This window comes from Silene latifolia, chromosome 4 (genome assembly GCF_048544455.1).
Source record: "Silene latifolia isolate original U9 population chromosome 4, ASM4854445v1, whole genome shotgun sequence".
In the NCBI taxonomy this organism is placed as follows: domain Eukaryota; kingdom Viridiplantae; phylum Streptophyta; class Magnoliopsida; order Caryophyllales; family Caryophyllaceae; genus Silene; species Silene latifolia.
Genome location: NC_133529.1, coordinates 18,173,446 through 18,198,322, shown reverse-complemented (window position 1 = coordinate 18,198,322; position 24,877 = coordinate 18,173,446). Strand labels below are relative to the sequence as shown.

The window sequence follows — 24,877 nt, the reverse complement described above, 5'->3', positions numbered from 1 at the left end:
AAGATTTTATTAGACCACTTCTACACATAATACAGTATAAGTTTAAATAACAGGTAAAAGCAGTTTAAACAACAAATTACACAATCCTTGTTCATTTATAAGTCATTTGTACACTCAAACCATTGAAAGTCCTCTTACAGATTAGCCTGATTAACCATCTGGTTCAAATCAACCTCTTCTTGATGATCCTCAGATTGCAGCATTGCATTCAAATCCATTGAAGTATCATCCATAATCTCATAAGTTGTCGCGTTATCGTCGTCTTCATTAGACATACAATCAAGAAGAGAATCAATGCTGCTCTCTTCAAACAATTGCTCATCAAAGTCGAAGTCAGGAACTTCACTGAAATCAAACTGATCAGCCTCAATAGGGTATCCCGTACCCAAGTCCGAGGACCCAATTTGATCATTTGCTGAGTTTGTATTAGTATTAGTATCAGTATTAGTATTCGTATTAGTATTGTTGTTTTGGAGGGTAGGTTTTGGTTTTTTCCTACAACCAGCATTGATGACTTCAGGAGTTAAGCTCTTGATGTAGTCTTGCAAGAGGGAACTTTGATTTGGGTATTTTGATTTGCATTTTCTCTTGGAAAGTTGTCTTCTTTTGGTTGCATTCCAATGGTTTTTGATTGAGTTTTCAGTTCTTCCTGGGAGTAACTTTGCAATTTCAGCCCATTTGTTGCCTATCTCCTTATGGGATTTGATGAGGATTCTATCTTCCTCTTCACTCCAAACTTCCTTCTATAAAAGATTTAAAAATGAAAAAAAAGTGTGGTTAAAATAAGAATAACTAAGAATAATGATAGGGCGTCAGCGTCACTAGATGATACTAAAAAGTAGTATAGTACCCTCTCATATATCCATCTTTTTTAGTCTTTTACATAGAGTGCATCATTTTAATAGATCCTACATATTGTATAAGAGAAAATGATATCGAAATTCACCACCATCAGCGAACCATATTAATTACCAACTAAGAAAATGAGGTGAAATTCTAGTTTCTCTCTACTTTCTCTCACCCCCTTTTTTCTCTCTAAAAACCCTAGCCTCCAACAATTAGATCCGGGGTTTCCATCGACCATTAATCGATGGTAAGCCCCATAATTTTTATTTATCAATTATTAGTATGAAAATTTATGAATCCATTAATAAAAGTCTCCCTTTTGGTGAGATCCGTTTGTCTGTCTCCAATTTTGGAGTTTTTTCTGTCATTTATATCATTCTAGGGTTTTGTTTTATTGGAAATATAGATAAGAGCATTTTGTTGATGATTTGTCATACGACTCTACAATTGATACGCGTTATTCGCCGACGATCTATGGTGCCGATAAAAGGTAAATTTTCTCCATCAATGAATCAAACGAAGGATCCCCTTAAAAGCTACATGAAGAAAGCGATACAAGGACGAGCCGAATTGTCATATCATGTTTTGAGATCCCAAGTTTTAAGAGAGGAATTTGTCATTTGGCTTCTATTAGATTTGTTGTTTTCGATTATACCTATCTCTTGTAAGTGCCGTTTGGCGATTTATTAATGAATTAATCTTTTCCTTCAAAAAAAAAAAAGAAAATGAGGTGAAAGATACTATTTCAAGGGTTTTTCCTACGGAGTACATAGTACTAGACCTAGTAAATGAGTCAACTAGGTCGGGTCAATTCGGTTGCATTGTTTGGGTTTGCAAGAATTTGGGTCAGATTGGGTCAGTTTCGGATGGGTTGTTTTCAAGTTAGTTGGGGATAACGATATGTTTGTGATAATAAACATTCGGATCGGGTCAGCTTTGTCGACCTACATAGTACCCTCGTTTTTTTTATTATACATGTTATCCATCGGTTTTTAAAATATCACTCAAATTTAATGAAAACTTCTTCAAATACCGCTTCTAATCTACTTCTTTTAAATGTTTAGTTTATACACTATCTTTTGATTTCTTTTGTAGCATTTTTTGTCGAACCATTAACAAAAAAATATTTTCTTTGTAAAAGTTAATAATTTCAAAACTCATAATAACCATTTCAAAAACTTTTTACTAGATTTAAAAATGCCTTATATTTGGAAAATAGAAGACTATCATTAAGAAAAATCCAAATTTCAAATATGGTAGTAATTTTTTTAACGAAATCTGACACTATCCGTCTTAAGCTTAAGACGGGTCAAATACCATACCATTTGTAAAGACAAGACAAAAACAAAATGCTTAAATTGACTTGCCTTATTTATGTAAGTAATAAATTATTTAACCCGTTTTAATTTTAAGACGATATATCCGTCATAACTTCCAAGGGAGACTTATTGAATTTCATGACTTTAATGTGACTACCATATTTGGATGTGCTGTTAATCTTTATCCTTAATTAATGTAACGTATCTACACAATTAGACTTGTTGTCCGTAGATTGGCTCGATCTTACTACTCTTTCTATTCCCTTATTGGCCTGTGGGATGGAGGATTCTAACATACTAACGAAACATTGCATGCATGCATGATATCTTCTATAGACGGTATCATATTGTAAGACGGTGTTATATTAAAAAACAAAGCCATTTGCCCTTTTTGTGCTCTTTAGCAACTGGTTTGTTACTTTGTTACGTCCCCCAGCTCCAATTTAGACACTTGTACGTACGTATATATATGGAATTGTTGGATCAGAAACCAAATATGGTAGATAACATAGAAATGTAAATCTAAAGAAATTAAATTGAAACTTTAATGTGCAATTTATGATGAAAAAGAGCCTTGTTATAATTGAGAATTTGCAATAAATAAAAGTGATGAAAAATACAATATTACCTTAATATCTGGCTTTAGATGGTTATGCCATCTTTCCCTACATTGCTTCCCAATCCTTCCGGTGAGCATATCAGCAATCTGAGACCATTTCCTTATTCCGTAACGCTCCACCAATTGAACCAAACGTCTACATTGACATGCATTAATCGATAAATAAGAAGACGACAAGTTTTATGTACAACGGTCTCATTGCTTGTTAGACCACCCTAAAATGTTCTTACACGCAAAGTTCGTGACAAAACACGTGAAAATTTCATTAAAGCTTATAATAAATTATACGTTTATGCTGAATTAAGAGCATACATTGACATGCATAAATCGATAAATTAGTAGACGACAAGTTTTATACAACGGTCTCATTGCTTGTTAGACCACCTTAAAATGTTCTTACACGCAGAGTTCATGACAAAACACGTGAAAATTTCATTAAAGCTTATAATAAATTATAAGTTTATGCTGAATTAAGAGCATACATTGACATGCATAAATAGAGCTATAAATAACAATAAGTTTTATTTGAAACGGTATTATAATTAGACCATCCTAAAATATTCTTACATAAATTCCGTGACAAAGCGAAAAAGGAAAATTTTATTAAAGTTTTTAATAAACTTTACGTTTATACTGAACCAAGAAATGTTGTCATTAACATGCGTAAATAGATATATAAAACATAGCGAGTTTCATTTAAAACGGTCTCATATATAGTCAGTCGATCATTAGACCACCCTGAAATATTCTTACCTGGAATTTGTGACAAAGCGACAGGAAAATTCTATTAACGCTTATAATAAATTTTACGTTTATACTAAAATCTATAACGATAGAAATTAAAAAAAAAATTGATTTTTTTCTCACCTATCTTCTTCAATAGTCCATTGACCCTTCACTAGATTAATCTTCTTTTTATGTCCTCTACCCCTTCTTTTCACCATGGTTGCTGATAAACTATTTCGAATCAAGTTAGCACCGGCTTTAGGGCTTGTGCTTGACCCTTCATCAGGTAGCTTAAACGACTTTGTGAGGCCAAAATCGCGGTAGCTAAATGGGTTATGGGTTAGACCAATTGGACTAACCATGTTGATGGGTGTGACCATCATATGAGAATGCCCTAAAACACCAACTTCTCCACTCCTAGTGAAGTTATTATTGTCCATGTAAGGAACCAATGCACCTTGATTTCCTACATGGTTTTCATATGGCTTATGCTCGAAAAAATCGAGATTTGGCATACAACTAAATGTAGAGTTTTCAAATGTGTCAAAAACACAAGTTGATTGAAGAGAAAAAATGGGAATTGATGAGGATGAAGGTGCATTGTTTAGATTGAAATACTCAATTTGATTAAGATCATCTTGGAGATAATTTGAGCTCTTTGATGAGAGAGTTCCTTCTAAGGAGAATTGATGATCGTCTCTTTGTTTCGGTGAATAGTTTTGATCATGAAAAAATAAGGGCATTTGAGAAGGAAACTTTTCACCAAATTTTGCATCAAAATCCATTGAAAATGGCATTTTGAAGGAGAATAAGAAGAAAAGGAAAGCAAAGGTGAAACTTAGTTCATTTATACTTTGTGTTGTTTTTCCTCATTTTAGAAACTAAAGATGTTATGAGGTATTTATTGAAATTTTTTTGTAAGAGATGTATCACAATGGTTGATCTATATTTAATCCAATGGTTGAGATTGATTTTCAATTGTTGAAATGTGAAAAAAAAATATATAAAATAATTTAAAAAATACCAGTAATCATATTTTGTTGTATGTAATTTAATAAAAGGGTACTTATTTTGTATGTTACTCAACTTGGGTGCAAGAAATAAAATTAAGCCCACATTAAAGCTTAGATATAAATAATTACTATCCCAAGTTAATTAATGTGTTAATAAAGTATTTTACTGTTACAAATCCTAGTTATTTTCATGTTTAAGGACAAAAAAAAGTGGTCAAATAAGTCTTTAATTAGTAACATTAATAAAATTTGAATTGTGTTGGTGTTGAACCCTATTTGTTTGATTTCTTGAGGTAAAACTTGGTTGTTCATTTAATTTGTTTTGGTACCATGAAATATTAGCATAAGTTAATACCTATTTTATTTATATATAATTTTATTTTCGCGAATATTTTGCAAAAAATGATTTTGTATGAATCAGCGTAGCAGGTGAGAAAAGAGGACACGAAAATGTTGTTACTTTAATGCGATTGTCGAGATTGTTAGGGTTATTGTTCGCATTCGTCCGACATACCTTTGTTTTCATTTAAAGATAAAAAGTTTAAAGTAAAATGTGAAATCTAAATAATCCGATGTTATTGGGGAGAACTGATTACGAAATAAATATTGTGTCGTCATGGAGGATTCCCGTGTAACTGACTTCTTTTACTCATTGAATTTATTATATTAGTGTCTGATTATGCTAGAATTTATTACGAGCATTTGTTTTGTTCAACGGCGACAAAATCTTAATTCCAAATATATAAATAAATTTAAAATCATCACGGAGGTATACAAAAACACAACATTTTTTTGTTTAAAAAGGTCTTAATTTGAAAGGGCTCTCACACTTGATTAAAATAGAGGTGAACATAAAAAGAGTGTGAAAAGTCCAGATAGTCTTAAGCAAGACCAACTGAAAAATAAATCACCCGTAAAACAGCTTTATAATAGAGCATTGTAAAACGAGATGCCAATAACCTTGCTTATGACAAAAAGGAGTATCGGTTAATAAAAGTTATTTTCGTGGAATTATTTATCTAAAATATAATTTTGTTTTAGAATAACAAATACATAATCGATTTTATACCAGAATTATTAATACTGATAAAACCATGGAAAAGGTGAGTCAAAAACTCAGATGGGCACTAAATTCCAAGTTTGTTAGTACTTTAGTCCCCTCGATCAGAAGCCAACAAACTAAGTGTCATTGAGTCATTTGCTTCAATTAGAATGTCACGTTTTCTCTCATTCTATAGTCTTAACTCACATGTCTCTTCACATTTATTTTATAGCCAAAATCATATTTTTATTTTTTCAAAATGATTTTTATAAGGATGGTTAATCATGCTAAATATTCATTGGATTACAAGCATGCACACGAATGGCTCATAGTGTATAGGTAAAAAGTTCCATCTAAAATCATTAACCATTTAAATACAATATAAAATGATTTCATGAAAAGTAAATTATATTGATAATAACTTGGGTAAAGTTCTAAAATTGTCTCGGGCAATCATATATTCTTTGCTTTTGGCACACAATAACAAAGGAAAAGAGGAAAACACTACTTGTAATTATTGTTATAGTAAGATAACAAGTAGACCAAATTGTTAATATGAAACTATGAAAGATCATTCTAAAGATAGAAAGGTAAATGATTAATCGAAAAATATCAAAATTTGTAAACAAATATTCTTGACGAAGGAGTAACTAGTAAACTTTTACATGATTGAAAAACTATTTTACATGTCGTAGAAATTTTTCTCCAAATAATTAACTAGTAATTATCTTATAATATCATTGTATAAAGTTAGGCCCTATTCTTAACTTAATTTAAGCTCTTTTCAATTCAACTCGGTTCTATTCAGTTCAGTTCAGGTTCAATCAGTCATGTTCAGCTCATCTCTTCACAAAATTAATTCTTACTTCAGCTGGACACAATTCACCTTAGTTCCATTCAGTTCAGTTCAGTTCAGCTTAACTCCATTCAATTTAGTTCACCTCATTTCAGCCGAAAAGAACAAGGTCTTGGTGAGGGGAAACTAGGATTTGTCACTACAAGAGAAAATACTTAAATAAGGAAAACAAGAGAAAAAGTTAATTGTTGTAGTCTTTTAATTATGTAAGGAGGGGACGAAATCGCCCATCTGTACCCCTAGTTCTACCACTATACAACGTATTACGATTTTACAATATCCCTACCCTTAAAGTAATAAATAAGGTGACAACATTTTTTTTATAGGATTATTTAATGAGAATACTCTAAACTATCGAGGTGCTTCTCAAAATACTTCAAAGTAGGGTATATTTTAACTATCAATAAAACAAACTATCACACCCCTTTCCTATGAATAGAATGATGTTTTTATAACTTGTTGTAGCAGGTAGCTTTGAGCGCGGACCCACTCTTTTCCCTTTTATGAGTCTTCATCTTCCTTTTTTCCCATTTTTACTGTAATATGTCAACCTAACTATTTAATTTGGATTTTTAATATTTTTTCCGTTCTTCCTCGAAGCACTCATCTTCATCAAATAGAAATATCATTTGATAATAGCAATGTCATTCTGGTGTGCACAATTAACCAGACTTTGATACAAAGAAGAATAAGACTCCTTCATTACATCAGGATTATTTGGGTCCACGATGTCGCAGAAGTTAACTTTGCAAGCGCCATTACCGTATTGGAATACTTCAGCAAACATCTTTTTTTGATCAATGACCCTTGATTAATGTCGCAAACATACTTCAGCAATTGGTCCAACTTAACGCCCTCCAGTTGAGTATTGGCAAGCTTGTGCATAATTTCGTAAACACCTAAACAATCGCGGCGACTGAGATGTGCTTCAGTTACATCGCCAAAACTGAGGCATCTCGTATTGTAGATCAGTTGTTCCAATCCCTTTACACCATCACCTCTTGGATATGAATCTAAGCCATATGCTATGGCAACATCAATACACATAAAGAAAATCTAGTTCCTTTGATCGATGACCTTTGATTAATGTCCTTCAACTAACAACAAAACACCACTACATACCCTTTAAATCGATATCGAACACTAGAAAACTAAATCAGCGTAATCAAAATTGTATGGCAAAATAAAGACAAGAAAATCTCATACTTGTAAAGAGCAAGAGCTCTTTGAATGACATAAACTCCATTATTATACTTCAAAATAAAGATTCAAAATCAAATCAATGAAAACATTGAATGGGCTGTTTGCGAAATTCAATGAAATGAAGTGGATTGATGAGCTCACAGAATAAAAGAGTCCAACTTTACGGCAGATTTCAACGATAATTGTTCCGGGTGTAGTTCCAGAGCAGATATTTGTTACCACTCGTAGCTCGTAGAATGATGTCCTTGCTTGAATCCTCCTTGCGATCTCCTGAAACGATGAACCAACTGAGGGCTCGGCTTTGGCCGAGCGTACTCACTCCGACGCTCAAGTCAGTAAACTTAGAGAGAAGTTGTTGTAACTTGGCTAAGAGTATATTGTAGAGAGATAGGGAAGATATTACCAGATGAATAGTGGTTATTAGGTTAATTTGTGGATCCTTTCCTCAATGAAGGTTGAGGAGTATTTATAGACTTTTACCTTTTGTCACGTAGTGGCCAAGTGGCCAAGTGGCTAGCAGGTGAAAAGACCGTTTCACCCTCGGCCGATGGACCTATGGCAGGCCGGCCGAGGGGTCTTGGATATGAGTACGCGGATATGTGCCCCTACCGGGCCGGTTGCACAAAGCCGAGACCAGTGTGACAGTCGATGGGCTCCATCGGCTAGACTGTCTAAGTCGTTGACTTTGCTGTGGGATACCCTTGACCTTGCTCAATATGTTGACTTGGTCACGGTGCGAGAATATGCCCCATCAATTTGCCCCAGCCGTAGTCTATGCCGTGGGTATGGGCTCCGATGTATGTTGAGCGATATTCTGCGCAAGTATTTTGCAAAATTTTCTCGATCGGCTTCTTCGAGCGTCGGCGTGGTTCTTGTTAGGCCGTACCATATCCCCCTCCACATGGATGCGTAAAGGGCATCCGATGTGGAAAAAGAATGTGACGCCGGCCGAGACCGGGAGAGTGCCGGTTGTTTTTGATTGCCCCGTTCTACGTGCTTCCTAGCTTGTTGATCGGTGGCCGGCGGAGAGCAGGTACTTAGGAATTTGTTGAGGAAGGTGAATGGGCGAAGAGATGTGAATGGGCGTGTTGGAGACGCTTCTTACCGCGCATTGATTGACGTTCAATTGTTGCAACGATTGACATTCCGTGGTTGCATGTCCGACACGTGTCTGTTCGCTGATTGGCTGACGCTTCATGGGCTGTGCCCTGATTGGTCCTTTTCCATGGGCTTTTCCCTATAAATAGGGCAGTTTTTTCGTGATTTTGGCCATTACTTTCATTTCCTCAAATTTTCTTAAATTTTCTCCCAAAATCTTCATTCCTCTAAACTTTCAAGGGCTACTTTTTCTTCCAATCTTTAGTCTTCGATCCGGCGAGTGTTTTCTTCAAGGTAAACAAACAAATCTTCTTCTATTTTGTTAGTATTTGTTGTGAATATGTCTTCTGCTGGTGCTGGACCTAGTGAACCTGCGTCGGGGGGCCCTAGGTCCCCTTCTCCTGAAGTTGATCCTCGAATTCTGGAGGAATGGGAGGATGATGATTCCTGTGGTGATTTTGGTGATGATTTTGGTGATGAGGTGGAAAGGCCTCGTCCTAGTGAGGGGAGGCAGTACGTTATGGATCACGGCTACGTCTGCAAGATCCGTCTTGACCGTACTTGGACTGATAAGCTCGCCAGTTGTTCCGGCGAGAAACTTTTCGGGGGCCATTTCTTCTTTGGTAGGGGATACAAAATTGTTATCCCTGAGGAGGGCCAGGCCGTCTGTTGCCCTCCACCAGGCCACACCGGCGTATACATGCGGCATTTGGAGTACGGGCTCCGGTTTCCGCTGAATGGATACGTTATGGCCATAATTAGAGCCATGAAAGTTGCCGTTGCCCAACTGCACCCGTTGGCTATGAGGACCATAATTGGTTTTGTCTGGCTTTGTCTCTTCAAGGGAGAGGCCCCGACGGTGAATTTATTCCGCCGGCTTCACCACCTCAAGCCATCAATCTCTGGCCGCGTCGGATGGTACAGTGTGCAAATGGAGCAGGGTTATGTCTCTGTTGACAAACTTTCTTCTTGCAAGGATTGGCAAGATCGGTGGGTGTACGTTAAGGTGCCGGATGACTATCCGCTGCCCCGCTCCTTCCAGCAACGAGTTAATTTGCGGTGTGAGACTAAGGCGGAGCACGACAGATGGGTCACCCGGAAGAAGCTCAAAATGGATGCCAGCAGTGTCTATCTCAAGGAGGATGAGAGGCTGGCAATGAGGCTCTTTGAGGTGGACAAGAGTGGTGTGCCGAAAAGATGGATTCCCCCGACGCAGATCATTCTTCAGGATGAGCCGCTCTGCTATGTCGGCCTCATACCGGCCCTGGCACAGGGTGAGTGGGGTCGGTGTGAGGCCCATCACCGCTCTCAATGTTCCTGTTTTTCGAACTTCGGTTTACTTCCTCTACTTAACTCTTGCTTTGTCTCTTTCACAGACCACTTTGGAACGGACCTGTCTGAGGATATTCTCCGGAGAATGGGGCTGCACAAAGATAAAACCGTTGCTAACTTGCATCCCAAGGCTCTAGCCCACGACCGCAGGGTGTCGCCGAATGACCTTATGGAGCAACGGCTGAAGGGCTTGAGTAGGGAGGAGGCCCAGGCGAAAGTGGTTAGCGGCGTAGTGCGTCGGACGCGGAAAACAAAGTCTTCGGGGCGACGGCGTCGACACCGGCTTCCACCTCCCATCCCTCCCCCTAAGAAGGTGGAGATTGTTGATATTCCCGATGAGGGGGACTCTGATGCGGAGGGATCTCCCCTTATCCGCAAGAGGAAAAAGATAGCCTCTGCCGCTGGCGTGGAAGTGCCTACTCCGGCCAAGAAGGCCAAACATGGTACCTATCTATCCTGTGGCTCAATTTTAGCCAGGCTTTCTGATATGTCGATACATGTTGATACTGATGCCTTTATTAAAATTTTGCAGACCAGCCTCTGTCGGCTTTCGCTCTCATTGGGCAGCAGGTGGAGGGGACCTCTGCGCAGGTTGGTGATCAAGGCGCCACCGTCAACCCTTTATCCCAGAAGGCTTCCCTCTCCCAGCCGCAGGCTGTTGGTCAAAGTGTCACCATCGTCCCTTCATCCCAGAAGGCTTCCGTCTCCCAGCTTATAGAGGAAGGCACGAAGCTAATTAGGGAGCTGGCGAGGTGGAACGTGGTTACCGGTGCTCGTCTCATGGAGCAGGAGAAAGCCGTGGCTCGGGCTGTTTATGAGCGCAATGCCACTAAGCAGGTGGCTGCGTCGGCGAAGCTGGATCTCCTCAATGAGCAGAGGCTTAGGGGAGTTGCTGAGAAGGCGCTCTCGGCTGAGAAAAAACTCAGGGAGGACGCTAAAAAAGAGGTCCTTGCTGAGAGAGCCAAGGCCGAGGCTGCGGCAGCCGAAGCTGCGAAGCTGTTGGAGAAGTTTAGCTTTGTTCAGGGGCGTGCCGACCTCTATCTTCAGCGAGGAACGAGTCCAGGGGACTGTTTAAGGCCCAAAGGAGGTGATCCGAGCAAAGAGGCCATCATCAAGCAAAAGGAGGAGGACATTGAGATGCTCCAAACCGTCATGCTCCCCAACCTGTGCGCTGAATTCCGGGACTTGGCCGAAGGAGCTGCTAGGGAAGTGATCGGGGAGCTTTTCCCTCTTGATGATTCCTTTCCGTGGGGCAGATATGACGAGCTGCTTGATGACAAGCTCGAGGCTAAGGAGAAAGCCGTGGCGGAGAAGGCCAAGGAGGCGGTGAGGGCGAAGATGGAGAAGGAGGCGGCCGCGGAGAAAGCAGCTCTTGCTGAGAAGGCTAAGGCGGCCAAAGAGGAAGCCGAGAGAATGAGAACAGCTGATGACGCCGAGGCTAAAGCTGAGGCTGCTAGAAAAGCTGCTGGGTTGCCTATTGAAGAAGACGTGGCTACTGCTGCCGGTGGTGAGCAGCAACAGGCATAGGGAGGCGGGCGGTCGTCACCAGGCTCACCCGGCGTTTCAGATAGCTTCAGCTCCTCACTAATACCGTGGGCTACTTGATGAGAACAAGTTTACAGCAGATCTGCTTCAGCTGTTCGGGAGCCAATTATTAAGCCCTTCCTCCCTGCCATCTTTTGGCGCTTCAAATGACATTTGTAATTTTTGCTTTTCTTTCTTTGTAATTTGTACAACTTTGGTAGGTTGTGTTTTGGCTTATCCTAATGGGGACGGCCGTCGTCTGCGTTCTTTTCACCTGTAACCTGTTATTATTAATAAGAGTTTGTTTCTTTTGCCTTCGGCATGGCCGAGGTCTTTACCTTATTTCTTTTGAGCGTCTCAACGGTATTTAGTGTTTCCACTTTGCCTCTGGCTTGGCCGAGGTCTTCTCTCGTTTTTGTCTGAGTTGCCCTCTTACGTTATTAATTGAGCGTCTCTTTTTGTTTCCGCTTCGGTTTGGCCGAGGCAGTTTTAGAGTGTGTATCTCAACTGTGTTTAACGCTTCTAAGGTATTTTGATTGTTTATCAATCTATGACGCCGCGACTGTCGCGGTGTCTGCTTTCTGATGGAGACTGCCGCTCTTGTCGGTACGACAGTATGAGTCGGCGTCTGTTTCCGGATAGCGTGTTACGCGGCGTCTACCACTTTAAGTGACTGCCGAAGCGTCTACTATTTGGGGTGACTGCCACAGCGCTACATTTCTTGATGGAGACCACCGCTCTTGTCTATGACAGTGTGGTCCTCATTTTCTCGATAGCGTGTTACGCGGCGTCTACCACTTTAAGTGATCGCCGAAGCGTCTACTATTTGGGGTGATCGCCACGGCGCTACATTTCTTGATGGAGACCACCGCTCTTGTCTATGACATGTGAGTGGCGTCTGTTTAGATAGCGTGTTACGCGGCGTCTACCACTTTAAGTGATCGCCAAGCGTCTACTATTTGGGGTGACTCCATACGACTACATTTCTTCATAACGACTGCCGCTCTTGTCGAATCGACAGTGTGAGTCGGCGTCGGCTTCTTTCTTCATAACGACTGCCGCTCTTGTCGAATCGACAGTGTGAGTCGGCGTCGGCTTCTTTCTTCATAACGACTGCCGCTCTTGTCGAATCGACAGTGTGAGTCGGCGTCGGCTTCTTTCTTCCTGCCAGTGATTTATGGGGAAAAAGGACATCTTCATGGAAGACCTGGTCGATTTTACATTAGATATAAACATGCGTCGGGGTGCCCACAGCTGTTTTGGGCACCTCCGGCGCTATACAAGGTCTATCAGTTTCCTAATGCCTCATTAGAGGCGCTCCTCCCTCGTCAGCCGTCGGTCGCATCCATAAGGTCGCCCTTCGGTTGTGAGGATGAGCTTTTCCCCTTCTCCGACTGCTTCGCCACTTTGAGGGATTGCATGTTGCATCCTCTGGCAGATATCTGGACGTTGACCACCTCGTCCTTCTCGTCTTTGGAGACGAGCTTATGCGCTTCCCCCCGGTCCGAGACATACATTAGTGTCAGGGCCCGGATGGACATCACTGCGTCGGCCTCACTCAGAGTGACTCGTCCTATGAGGACGTTGTAGGCGGATGTACCGTCAATGACCACGAACTCCGACATAACGTTCCTGGCAGCACCCCTGATACGTGCATTTTATATAGTCTTTTTAGCCTATTTTATGCACGCATCTCTATGCTTTTACCGTGGTTTTATGCTACGAAATGCCCCGAATATGCTACTTTGGGTTATTTTGTCTTATTTGCAGGAATGAACCCATAAAGTAGTAGATTCAAGCCTAAAACATGTCCCTACGAATGCATTTAGGAGATGAGTTGAGTTGGAGCGGGAATGTAGCTATCTTGAGATGCGCAAAGGAGTAAGATAGCTAGGCGAGCAAAGGAAGGACTTCAAATTGCTAGTGCCTACTTTGGAGAGCCATATCTCGAGTTCTACGACAGATATTCAGGTGATTCCAATTGGAAATGAAAGCTTATCCTCTTAGCTTTCCAACGCCACCAACCACGCCCTATTTGTCCAAGTAACGAAGGAATGGCAGCCGTTTGAAGTTCAGTGCGCGAAGCAGGAATTACGCGCTGAGAAGTGCTCGATCGAGAACTATTTCTATTCGATCGAGAGCCCATTTGCTCGATCGAGAGCCACTTCTTCTCGATCGAGTGGTTTAGGATGAATAAGTACTCGATCGACTATTTTTCCTTTCGATCGACCAGTTCCTTTTATGCCTTTGCTCGATCGAGTGATTTAGTTACTCGATCGAGTGGATTTTGGGTCGACGGTTTGGGCTTTTTAGTTATTTTCCGTCATTAGGTTTAATTGTACTCCTAATTTCTTATAAATAGGAGTAAAGGTTGTCATTTGTAATCATCGAGGGATCAATATACGTTACTTTCTTCTGTCACTTTCCCTGTTACTTTTGCTCTTTCATTTCCGGATCTTTTAATCTAGTAATTCCTTCTTCCCTTTTCTCTTCCTTTTTAATGTTTATTGTTATTATTTATTTTATTCTTGTTTCTCTCATTTCCATGTCTAGCTAAATCCCCCTAGTATGTTAGGAGTAGGGAAGCCGTGGTAGCATGTTTTAACTGACTTGAATAGGTTGGACTTGCGATAGGAATTGTATTAGGCAATTTAACTGTTATCCGGTCGAATGAATGCATGCAGGAGACCATAAATCTAGTTAACCCCGACCTAGATCGAAAGATTGGAAGGGAAGGCTTGCTTAATTACAATAGGGTATTGCAGTGAGGGCGAAAGTTAAGTTGTTTACACTCTAGGGCGGTTTAAGGACCGAAAGGTGACGACCATAGCTCTTCTTATCAATAGTTTAATCGTCTCAGTATTTCAGATAGTGTAGCTGCCACGGTGGACCGACTCTTAGCATACTCCCTTCTCTTATTGTTATTTTCTCGCATTCTTTTCCCTCTTGCTTAGTCTCTTTAGTTTAAATCAACATAATCAAAACCCCCCAGAAAATTCGTAGACTGAGTTAAGACACTTAGAACTCCCTACCTCCCTGCGGATCGACCCTTACTACCGCTTGCTAGTTGTAGTTTGGAATTTATAAATATTATTTTTGGTACTCACTTCGACAGGTATCAAATTTTGGCGCCGTTGCCGGGGAGGCAGCGCTAGTTTTAGTTGTCTTTAATTTTAGTCTTTCTTTCTTTAGTCTCAGGGAACTTCGGTTCCTTGAGACCGTTCTCATGTTTCATGTTCTAAGTTTTCCACAGGAAGAGGACGAAATCTTTGGTGTTTATTTAGCCAGACTTTGGGAGTTCATTGAGCCCAGACGAGATGCCTTTACTGATCTCCAAATATGCTGCACTATTGTCCGGCATATGAATGACCCTACGCGAGCATACCTCGAGTCTATAGGTAAGTGGGATTTCGAAGGAATCCCCGTAATTGAGGTATTAGAATTCTTTAATTGGTTTGCTACTGAATCTCTTAAACCTACTTTTTCTCTTCATGTTGACTCAGATGAGGGGGTGGGTGAGACCTTAGAAACCAATCTAGGAAATGCTGACGGAGACATAGAGGAGACCATTAGCGTGGTTGACAATCCTTTTTATGAGGATAGTCTAGAACCCCTTTATGATTCTTGCAATGTTAGTGAGGACGATTTGGAGGCTCTCTTTGAGAACCCCCATCTTGACGAGTCTAGCAATGAGGAGAGTGATAGTCTAGAGGCTAAATGGGATACTTATGATGATATCGATGATGAGCCTATTTTAGGAGACCCCATTGACCCATTTGACTTTGCTATCCCATGCATTTGGGACGATTATCCACCTTCTCCCTTAGTTGACCAGACTCCTCCACCTCACATTTCATACCCGTCAGAGTATTTTAATTCTACTCGCGTTAATTTTGAGTCGAATGCACCTGAGTTCGTTAATTCTCCACCTGTGGTTAACTTGAGCTTTTATATTCCGCTCTTAGCTGGAGGGCAGAATTCTTTTGTGAACAATTTTAGGAGCTGCCATAGGAAATTTGTTAAGCTTAAATGTTTTTACATTTTGATTTCCTATGTTATTTCTATCTTATGGTGCTACTTACGTTTGTGTAGCACATGCGCAGCTATTTGATGATTGTCTTGCGAGCCTTGAGTTGTTTTGACTGGGCTCCATTAGAGTAAGCTGCTGAAGAAAAAGAGGTCGAGCTGGGACCTGTCTGAAGCTAGCGCTACCCGGGAGGCAACCCGGCGTCTTTATTTTGCATTTTTATTTACTTTCAGTTGTAATAAATGGTTTTTATACCATAGACTATCTCAATATGCTTGCTTTGTTAGTTTGCGGGCTGTTTTTATTTGCATTTTGCAGGAACACGCTGAGGATCACTCGATCGAGTACTTTTTGTACTCGATCGAGCACTTTTGCTGCCAAATCCATTCGATCGAGCATTTCCTCTACTCGATCGACCACCTGCAAAAGGAGAACCACTCGATCGACCTAGTTACCTTTCGATCGAGCGCTTTTGAATGCCCGATTCACTCGATCGCTACTATTCCTCTTGATCGAGTGCTATTGACTTGGATTAGCTTCCTGAGACGGTTTTCCGGGCCCTTAGCAACCTCCCATTTCATGGTCGGTTTGGGGAGGTCCCCTTATTCGCGCAATCTTGTGAGTTTTTCCGCATTTACTCTCTTTCTCCTTTCAGTTTGCATTTCCTTTCCATGTTTTGGTACAATGGGGGCATTGTACAGTTTGGTTTGGGGAGGTTATGCATCCATATCTGTGTCTGCATCTTGTTTTTATTGCATTTCTGTTATCACGTTCAATTTCAGTATGCATTGTTGTTTATTTTCATAAAAATAAAAAATCTCATAAAAAATGAAATATGCATCCATATCTGTGTCTGCATCTTGTTTTTATTGCATTTCTGTTATCACGTTCAATTTCAGTATGCATTGTTGTTTATTTTCATAAAAATAAAAAATCTCATAAAAAATGAAATATTTTAAAAAATTCAAAAATATTCACGTTTATTTTAGCATATAAGTTGAGTCGGAACGGTAGATTCCCATGATGAAATTGCACTGCAACTGTCTTTTTGCTTAAAGCCTTGCATTAAACTGTTATCTTTTAGCTTTGTCTTTCTGCATATCTACGAGTTAATGTTAAAATTTAGCTGAACGAATAGACTTGACCTGAAATTTTGGCAACCTACTTATAATTTCTAAGGATTAGAGCCTTATAAACTGGTGTCATTTATGACCAGTTTCATGTAGGATTGTGAGTAGTTACTCCTTGCATAACATGTTCATTAATTTGCACGTATATGAAATTCAATTGCTTTTTGCCGTCATACATTCGGGTTAGTGGTTGGTGTCACATGCAGGGAGGTGCTTACAATTTCCCTTTCTTTCATTTTTACCCATTTAACTCCACATTAGCCAAATTTGCCAGTTGACCCTTAGCTACATCCAAATTTAGCCTGCCTTGTCAAGCTAGTTTAGATTGTTTCTGCGGTATATTGTCTATTGTATCGAGTTTGGTTCATATCATATTGATTTTGGAGTTGGTAATTTATGAAGAAAAAGAGGATGAAAGAAAAAAGAAGTTGAAAAAAAAAAAAAGAAAAAGAAAAGAAAAACAAAAGTTGAAAAAGAGAAAAATTCGAAAAAAAAGGGTTGATGTTTGGTGATCGGTTTCTGCTCCTATATTCTATCTTATATCATTTGAGGAGTATGTTTGGTTCGGTTTGGTGAGATTTTATGCCAAATGAAGGGCATGTGCTTTATTCTATAATTGAGTTGGAAATGGATATGTCTCATATGGTTCTGTTTAGGTACTAGCTTGATCACCTATACCTCCACATTCCCATAAATGTTTTGCCTTTTCTCACCCATTGCCTCACTTTACCATATTTTTGTAAGCCCTCGGCTGTGACAGGACCTTGTTTGGTTGGAATGTATGTACGGTAGCTAGAATTGTCTATCATATTAGTTGCATGCATGTTTATGTGGGTCGTAGTTTAGGTGAGCGACTATTTTTCTTTCTCTCTTATACATATATGTTCACCCTTTGCTTCATGAGAGAAAAGTGACCCGTGAGAGTCCACTATTAAAGGTCTTGCAAGGTCGACGGTTCAGCTTTGTTTATAAACATCTTATAACTCGTTTGCATTTGACTGTCTGCTATAAGTGTTTAGTTTGCTTGCATTAAATTGGTTTAAGTGGGCATTTGTAGCTAGCTCTGAGTTATCTTTTTCCGTTCCTTTAGTTGCATTTTAGTTTACTCGGGGACGAGTAAAGGTTTGGTTTGGGGAGATTTGATACGTGCATTTTATATAGTCTTTTTAGCCTATTTTATGCACGCATCTCTATGCTTTTACCGTGGTTTTATGCTACGAAATGCCCCGAATATGCTACTTTGGGTTATTTTGTCTTATTTGCAGGAATGAACCCATAAAGTAGTAGATTCAAGCCTAAAACATGTCCCTACGCATGCATTTAGGAGATGAGTTGAGTTGGAGCGGGAATGTAGCTATCTTGAGATGCGCAAAGGAGTAAGATAGCTAGGCGAGCAAAGGAAGGACTTCAAATTGCTAGTGCCTACTTTGGAGAGCCATATCTCGAGTTCTACGACAGATATTCAGGTTATTCCAATTGGAGATGAAAGCTTATCCTCTTAGCTTTCCAACGCCACCAACCACGCCCTATTTGTCCAAGTAACGAAGGAATGGCAGCCGTTTGAAGTTCAGTGCGCGAAGCAGGAATTACGCGCTGAGAAGTGCTCGATCGAGAACTATTTCTATTCGATCGAGAGCCCATTTGCTCGATCGAGAGCCACTTCTTCTCGATCGAGTGGTTTAGGATGAATAAGTACTCGATCGACTATTTTTCCTTTCGATCGACCAGTTCCTTTTATGCCTTTGCTCGATCGAGTGATTTAGTTACTCGATCGAGTGGATTTTGCTGACGGGCTGGGCTTTTTAGTTATTTTCCGTCATTAGGTTTAATTGTACTCCTAATTTCTTATAAATAGGAGTAAAGGTTGTCATTTGTAATCATCGAGGGATCAATATACGTTACTTTCTTCTGTCACTTTCCCTGTTACTTTTGCTCTTTCATTTCCGGATCTTTTAATCTAGTAATTCCTTCTTCCCTTTTCTCTTCCTTTTTAATGTTTATTGTTATTATTTATTTTATTCTTGTTTCTCTCATTTCCATGTCTAGCTAAATCCCCCTAGTATGTTAGGAGTAGGGAAGCCGTGGTAGCATGTTTTAACTGACTTGAATAGGTTGGACTTGCGATAGGAATTGTATTAGGCAATTTAACTGTTATCCGGTCGAATGAATGCATGCAGGAGACCATAAATCTAGTTAACCCCGACCTAGATCGAAAGATTGGAAGGGAAGGCTTGCTTAATTACAATAGGGTATTGCAGTGAGGGCGAAAGTTAAGCTGTTTACACTCTAGGGCGGTTTAAGGACCGAAAGGTGACGACCATAGCTCTTCTTATCAATAGTTTAATCGTCTCAGTATTTCAGATAGTGTAGCTGCCACGGTGGACCGACTCTTAGCATACTCCCTTCTCTTATTGTTATTTTCTCGCATTCTTTTCCCTCTTGCTTAGTCTCTTTAGTTTAAATCAACATAATCAAAACCCCCCAGAAAATTCGTAGACTGAGTTAAGACACTTAGAACTCCCTACCTCCCTGCGGATCGACCCTTACTACCGCTTGCTAGTTGTAGTTTGGAATTTATAAATATTATTTTTGGTACTCACTTCGACAGGTATCAACCCCGTTCCCCAAACACTACTGGCAGCCTGATTGACCCCAGGGGTACCAGGCCGGCCCCAGAAAAGCTGTACAACGGGCCGGTGCAGGGGGTCAAGTCTTCAACCTTCAGACCGAGACTGAGAAAGCATTCTCCGTACATGATGTTCGTGTAGGCCCCTGTGTCAATTAGGCACCTCTTCACCAAGTGGTTGGCTATGTCCAGGTGGACTGTAAGTGGATCGCTGTGAGGAGCGACGACTCCATCGTAGTCCTTCTTTCCGATGGTCATGTCGGGGATGTTGGAAGCGTGGGTTGCTGTGTTGGGCACGAAGTTGATGGCCTGATATAGCTCATTCAGGTGCCGTTTGTACCCGCGAGTGGATTCACCGCTCTCATTGCCCCCAATGACAACATTGATTACTCCTTTCCGTTCTAAGACGGATTTCTTATTTGATCCACCGGCGTCCGTTTTTTGGCTTCCGGCAATGTATTTACCTAGGCTCCCCTTCTGGATCAGTTCCTCAATGGCATTCTTCAGATGCCGGCAATCGTTCGTTAAGTGGCCGGTGTAGCCGTGGTACTCGCAATACTGGCTTGTGTCACCGTCGCCCCTCGGCTTAGGGGGCCTTTCCCACTTCCGACCTTCGCTTTTGCTCAGGGAGAAGACCTCTGCGGCGGATACGACCAGGGGGGTGTGATCATTGTACTGCTTTCGGTAGTATGGTGCCGAACTCCCCCCGGCGCCCGCCGAGTTCTGTTTCCTGGCGGACTTGTCGGACCGTGACCTATTGTTGTTACGGTGCCCTTCATCCGGGCTGTCCTCCCGGTGGCTCCTCTTCTCTGAGTGCCCAGTCTCGCTGTGGTCTACCCAGGTTTTGTGGTAGTCTTCTACCTTGATGGCCTGATCGGCCATCCTCCTAGCGGCATCTAGGCCTAAACCCCCGTGCTTGATGAGTTCGTCCTTTAAGTTTCCCTTTGGGAGGCCCTTCATCGGTCGAAGCCGCGCCCGGGGTTGATCTCCCGAATCTGCTTTGAACCACGCGTCGAACCTCTTCACATAGCTTCGTAGGGACTCGCCCTCCTCCCCCGTTTGATGGTTAGGAGGTCCGATGTCTCCACGGCCTTCCTCTTGTTGCAAGAGTCTTGGGCTAAGAAGGCGTCCTTTGGTCGGCGAAACAAGATATCCGAACCGTCGGGAGCCCCTTGTACCACTGAGCCATCCCATGCAGAGTCGTCGGGAAGACTCGGCACCAGACCTCATCGGGCTGCTCCCATACCGACATGTAAGACTCGAAGGCCTCGGCGTGGTCGGTTGGGTCGCTATCTCCTTTGTACGTGAACGCTGGCAACTTCAGCTTAGTTGGCACGGCGGTGTCAAGGACATAATCACTGAGTGGCTGCTTGACCACGTGTCGAATGACACGCGGCGACCGACTCCTCGCATTCCTAGTCCGGCTCCTCTCCTCGTAGCGGGAAGGACTCCTTCTCCGACTTGGGCTTCTTCTCCGACTCTCCTGAGTCGGGCTTCTCTGGTTCCTCTGGGGTGTGCCTCGTCGGTGTTGCGGCGACGCTGTCCTCTCCCGAGTGCGAGAAGGACTTATGTTTACCACGACCACCTTGGGCTCCTCCGGCGTCTTGGTAGGGTCGACTTCTCCTAGTGCTCCGTTCAGATTCCTCGGAGTCACGCTCTTGGCCCTTGTCTCCTGGACGATTTCCGCCGCTTCTGTCGGCGTGACTGTGTGAGCTGACGTACTCCCAATTAGGTCCAGGAGCACCTTCAGTTTCGCTACGTCAACCACCTGTCCCATGATGGTGACCTGGGTGTCGGGCAGCGGTGTGTCTGGCATTATCGGCATCCCGAATTCCGGTTGGATTACTCCGCCGGTGGAGGGCTGCACAATTCCAGAATTGTGAAAAGTATCATCTTGGTAGAGTTCGGTTTCGTCATTTACGAAAACCTCTTGTTGTTTTGACATCTTCTTAGCTTTTTGGGTGGGTTTTTGTGTTTTTGTTTTTGTTTGGGAATGAATGTGACTAGCTTCTAGTGCCTTTCCCCACAGACGGCGCCAATTGTTCCGGGTGTAGTTCCAGAGCAGATATTTGTTACCACTCGTAGCTCGTAGAATGATGTCCTTGCTTGAATCCTCCTTGCGATCTCCTGAAACGATGAACCAACTGAGGGCTCGGCTTTGGCCGAGCGTACTCACTCCGACGCTCAAGTCAGTAAACTTAGAGAGAAGTTGTTGTAACTTGGCTAAGAGTATATTGTAGAGAGATAGGGAAGATATTACCAGATGAATAGTGGTTATTAGGTTAATTTGTGGATCCTTTCCTCAATGAAGGTTGAGGAGTATTTATAGACTTTTACCTTTTGTCACGTAGTGGCCAAGTGGCCAAGTGGCTAGCAGGTGAAAAGACCGTTTCACCCTCGGCCGATGGACCTATGGCAGGCCGGCCGAGGGGTCTTGGATATGAGTACGCGGATATGTGCCCGGCTTACTTGGTTGCCGCTGTGCCGAGACCTGGTGACAGCCGATGGGCTCCATCGGCTAGACTGTCTAAGTCGTTGACTTTGCTGTGGATACCCTTGACCTTGCTCAATATGTTGACTTGGTCAGCGGTGCAGAATATGCCCCATCAATAATAATGAATCAAAATAATTATAGAAAGGTAGAAAAAACAGTAGAGGTAAGGGAAGGGTTAAAAGACGGGTTAACATTAGAAGAAAAAGAGGGGTTAAAGAGGTGTAAGAAATTGTTTACCTGCGTAGCAGGTAGCCGGTTAATCAATTCTAATATAAGAGAAGAAGTGTAATTGTTGTTTTTATTGGTAGTTAAAATAGAGTCTGGAGTATTTTGAGAAGCACCTCCATAGTTCAGAGTATTCTCGTTAAATAACCCTTTTTTATAAGGTAAAAAAAACTAGATTGATCTTTTATGGTAGGACCAACATATCTCATCATTTCGACGAAGGAGGTAGGTTGAAGTCATTGACTTTCAAACTACCTCAAAAGAGTTGGACAAGAATGTCCAATAAAGGCCATAAAGTCAGCAACTTTGCTGCCTCACGAAAGTAATGTTTAATAATCACTTCCTCGAATAAATGAAGGTCTAACTTCACATCTTTGATAACACATAAATTATCACATTCAACAATCAGTTTTGAAATTCCTAAGTATTTAGCTGCTAAATTGCCTTCTTTTAATTCAAGAGTTTCTGCAACGAAAATGTTATTACATCCACAATTTATTTCTCCTAACAAAACAACTTTACCATCATGATCTCTTATACAATACAAGTAACTTAAAACAGCTTTATTCCCATCTATCTCCGATCCGTCAAAATTTAGCTTTAAAAAACCGTTTCTAGATTTTTCCCACCAAATTTCTTCCTTACTACGGGCTTGTCTTTATCGGAATTGTTGATATCCTTATGCCTAGCCTCATTTCAGATTTTACTGCTATTATTACATAAAATAATAAGTTTGCTGATATTAATATGAACATTATTAAAGAAACGTCATTTCTATAAAACTATGCATTCCACCTAGAGTTGTTCATGGGTCGTCCCCTCTATTGAACCTGATCCATCCCGCCCGCTAAATAAGCGAGTACGTACAAGGCTTTTTAAGAAAAATACAAAGGCCCGGCCCACTAACCCGTCCCAAACCTGCTAATCCGCTTGTCTGTGGGCCAACAATTAAATGTGAGTCTAGCCCATGTCCGGTCCAAGCCCGCATTTGAACACTTCTAATTTCACCAAATAAAAATAATCTTAATGAAGTCAACTTTTGGAATTAATTCTTTGACAAAATTAAGTTTCATAGAAAATTTTGACTTGAAATATTATTATAATAACTTGACAAAAACCTGTTAAAGCCAATAATATTCATGTCTTGGATAACTAAACCAATCAAGGGACATATTAGAGTGTTCTACACCTTATGTCTCGATATTTCTGAAAAATTTAAATATCAAAATTTGGACTAATCAGTTATTCTCATATCAAACCGCCTTATACAAAAATAATGGTTAACGCAAACACGAATCCAATATAGCAAGGGAATGAGGGTATGATGGTGGCCGACTTGTGGTCATGCTTGCAAGGGAATGAGGGTATGATGGTGGTCGACTTGTTGTTGCCGAATGGAGGGGGCTGGGATGAGGAGAAATTGGGTCTCTTGTTACCTTTTGAACGCGAAAGAGTGACCAATGTTCGGGTTAGTGGCAATAGACGAAGGGATATTTGGTATTGGGGACTCAAAAAGGATGGGTTTTATATGGTTCGTAGTGCATACAAAATGCTGGCTGGTGACATGGGGGACATGACGAGTGGATCGAATTGGGAGAGGGGGAGATGGCTTTGGAATCGGCCTTGAAAAATTCCGATTTGGCCCCGTATGTGTTAAGCTCTTCTTCTGGCAGCTGTGTAGTGAAGCTTTAGCTACAAGGGCGAACATTGAAGCTCGAGTTGAAGGTGAGTTCTCTTCTTGTCCTTTTTGTCTTTCACATATCGAGTCGAGTCTTCATTTGTTTCGAGATTGTGGGATGGCTAATTGGGTGTGGGATGGTTTGGGTGTTGAAGGGGTTGCGGATGCTAGGGTGGTGATGTTAAGGCGTGGGTGGAGGAGTGTTGGAGGGGGATGAGTGAAGATGAGCGTGTGAAATTAATGGTTGGTTGTTGGGATGTTTGGGAGTTTCGCAATAAGGTGGTCTTCGACAACTTGGTGGTTGATCCGGAGGTGATTGTGAGACGAGCTAACGATGTGATTCATGAAGGGGTGGGCGATACGGGGGAGGTAGCAGGTGGACAATCTGAGGGGCGACAACAGAGGGATAGGGGAGATGGTAGAGCGGTAGGATGGAGGCTAGCACGGGAGGGTTATGTCAAGATAAATGTGGACGCGGGTGTGAAGGAGAGAGAGGGAGTTGGAACGGGTGGTGTGTGTCGTGACTCGAGGGGTGATGTGTTATTGGTTGTGTCTATCACTCGTTCTCACTGGGAGGCTCACTTTGCGGAAGCTATGGCGATCTTAGACGGGTTGGAGGAAGCGACTAATAGAGGTGTCACCAATGTGGAAGTAGAGAGCGATTGTTTGCAGGTTGTTTGATAAGGCTAAAGTCGTATCACCAATATCAAAATAAATCTATCTCAAGACTAACAAGAATAGCTAGTGGTAAGACAGGTATCAAATCCACAGGGAGGCGGTAATAGTCAGTCTGCAAATATTTAAATTGTCTAAAGGTAACCGTTTTCTTGGGGGTTTGTTTTGTTTATTATCTAACCAACTAATTGCGAGTAATAAAAAGAGGTTTAAACAATGATATTAAAAGTCTAGGATTTCCGGTTCACTAGGTCAATTATATGGGGTCTATTAATCAATTGCTAGATCTACCAACTTGTCTAAGGTCATAAGATCGGTCGACTCTATTATGCCCTTTAGATCGATTCTAACATGCGGTCGCTATAATTAGATACAATCTATTCGATTATCGCAGCCTATATTAATTCTAACCCGGTCGGTGAAAGGATTAATTCGCTACACTAA

At 41.4% G+C, this 24,877-nt stretch overlaps 1 protein-coding gene across 1 annotated transcript; it reads right to left on the bottom strand.

Annotated features, from left to right (window-relative positions):
- Window positions 1-36: 36 nt before the first annotated feature.
- On the bottom strand, window positions 37-4,307 carry LOC141651176 (transcription factor MYB98-like). The gene is made up of 3 exons (XM_074458898.1): window positions 3,652-4,307; window positions 2,794-2,920; window positions 37-743 (listed from the first exon to the last, which is right to left on the bottom strand). The coding sequence occupies exons 1-3, from the start codon at window positions 4,305-4,307 to the stop codon at window positions 135-137; spliced, it is 1,392 nt and encodes a 463-aa protein (XP_074314999.1). The 3' UTR covers window positions 37-134.
- Window positions 4,308-24,877: the final 20,570 nt, after the last annotated feature.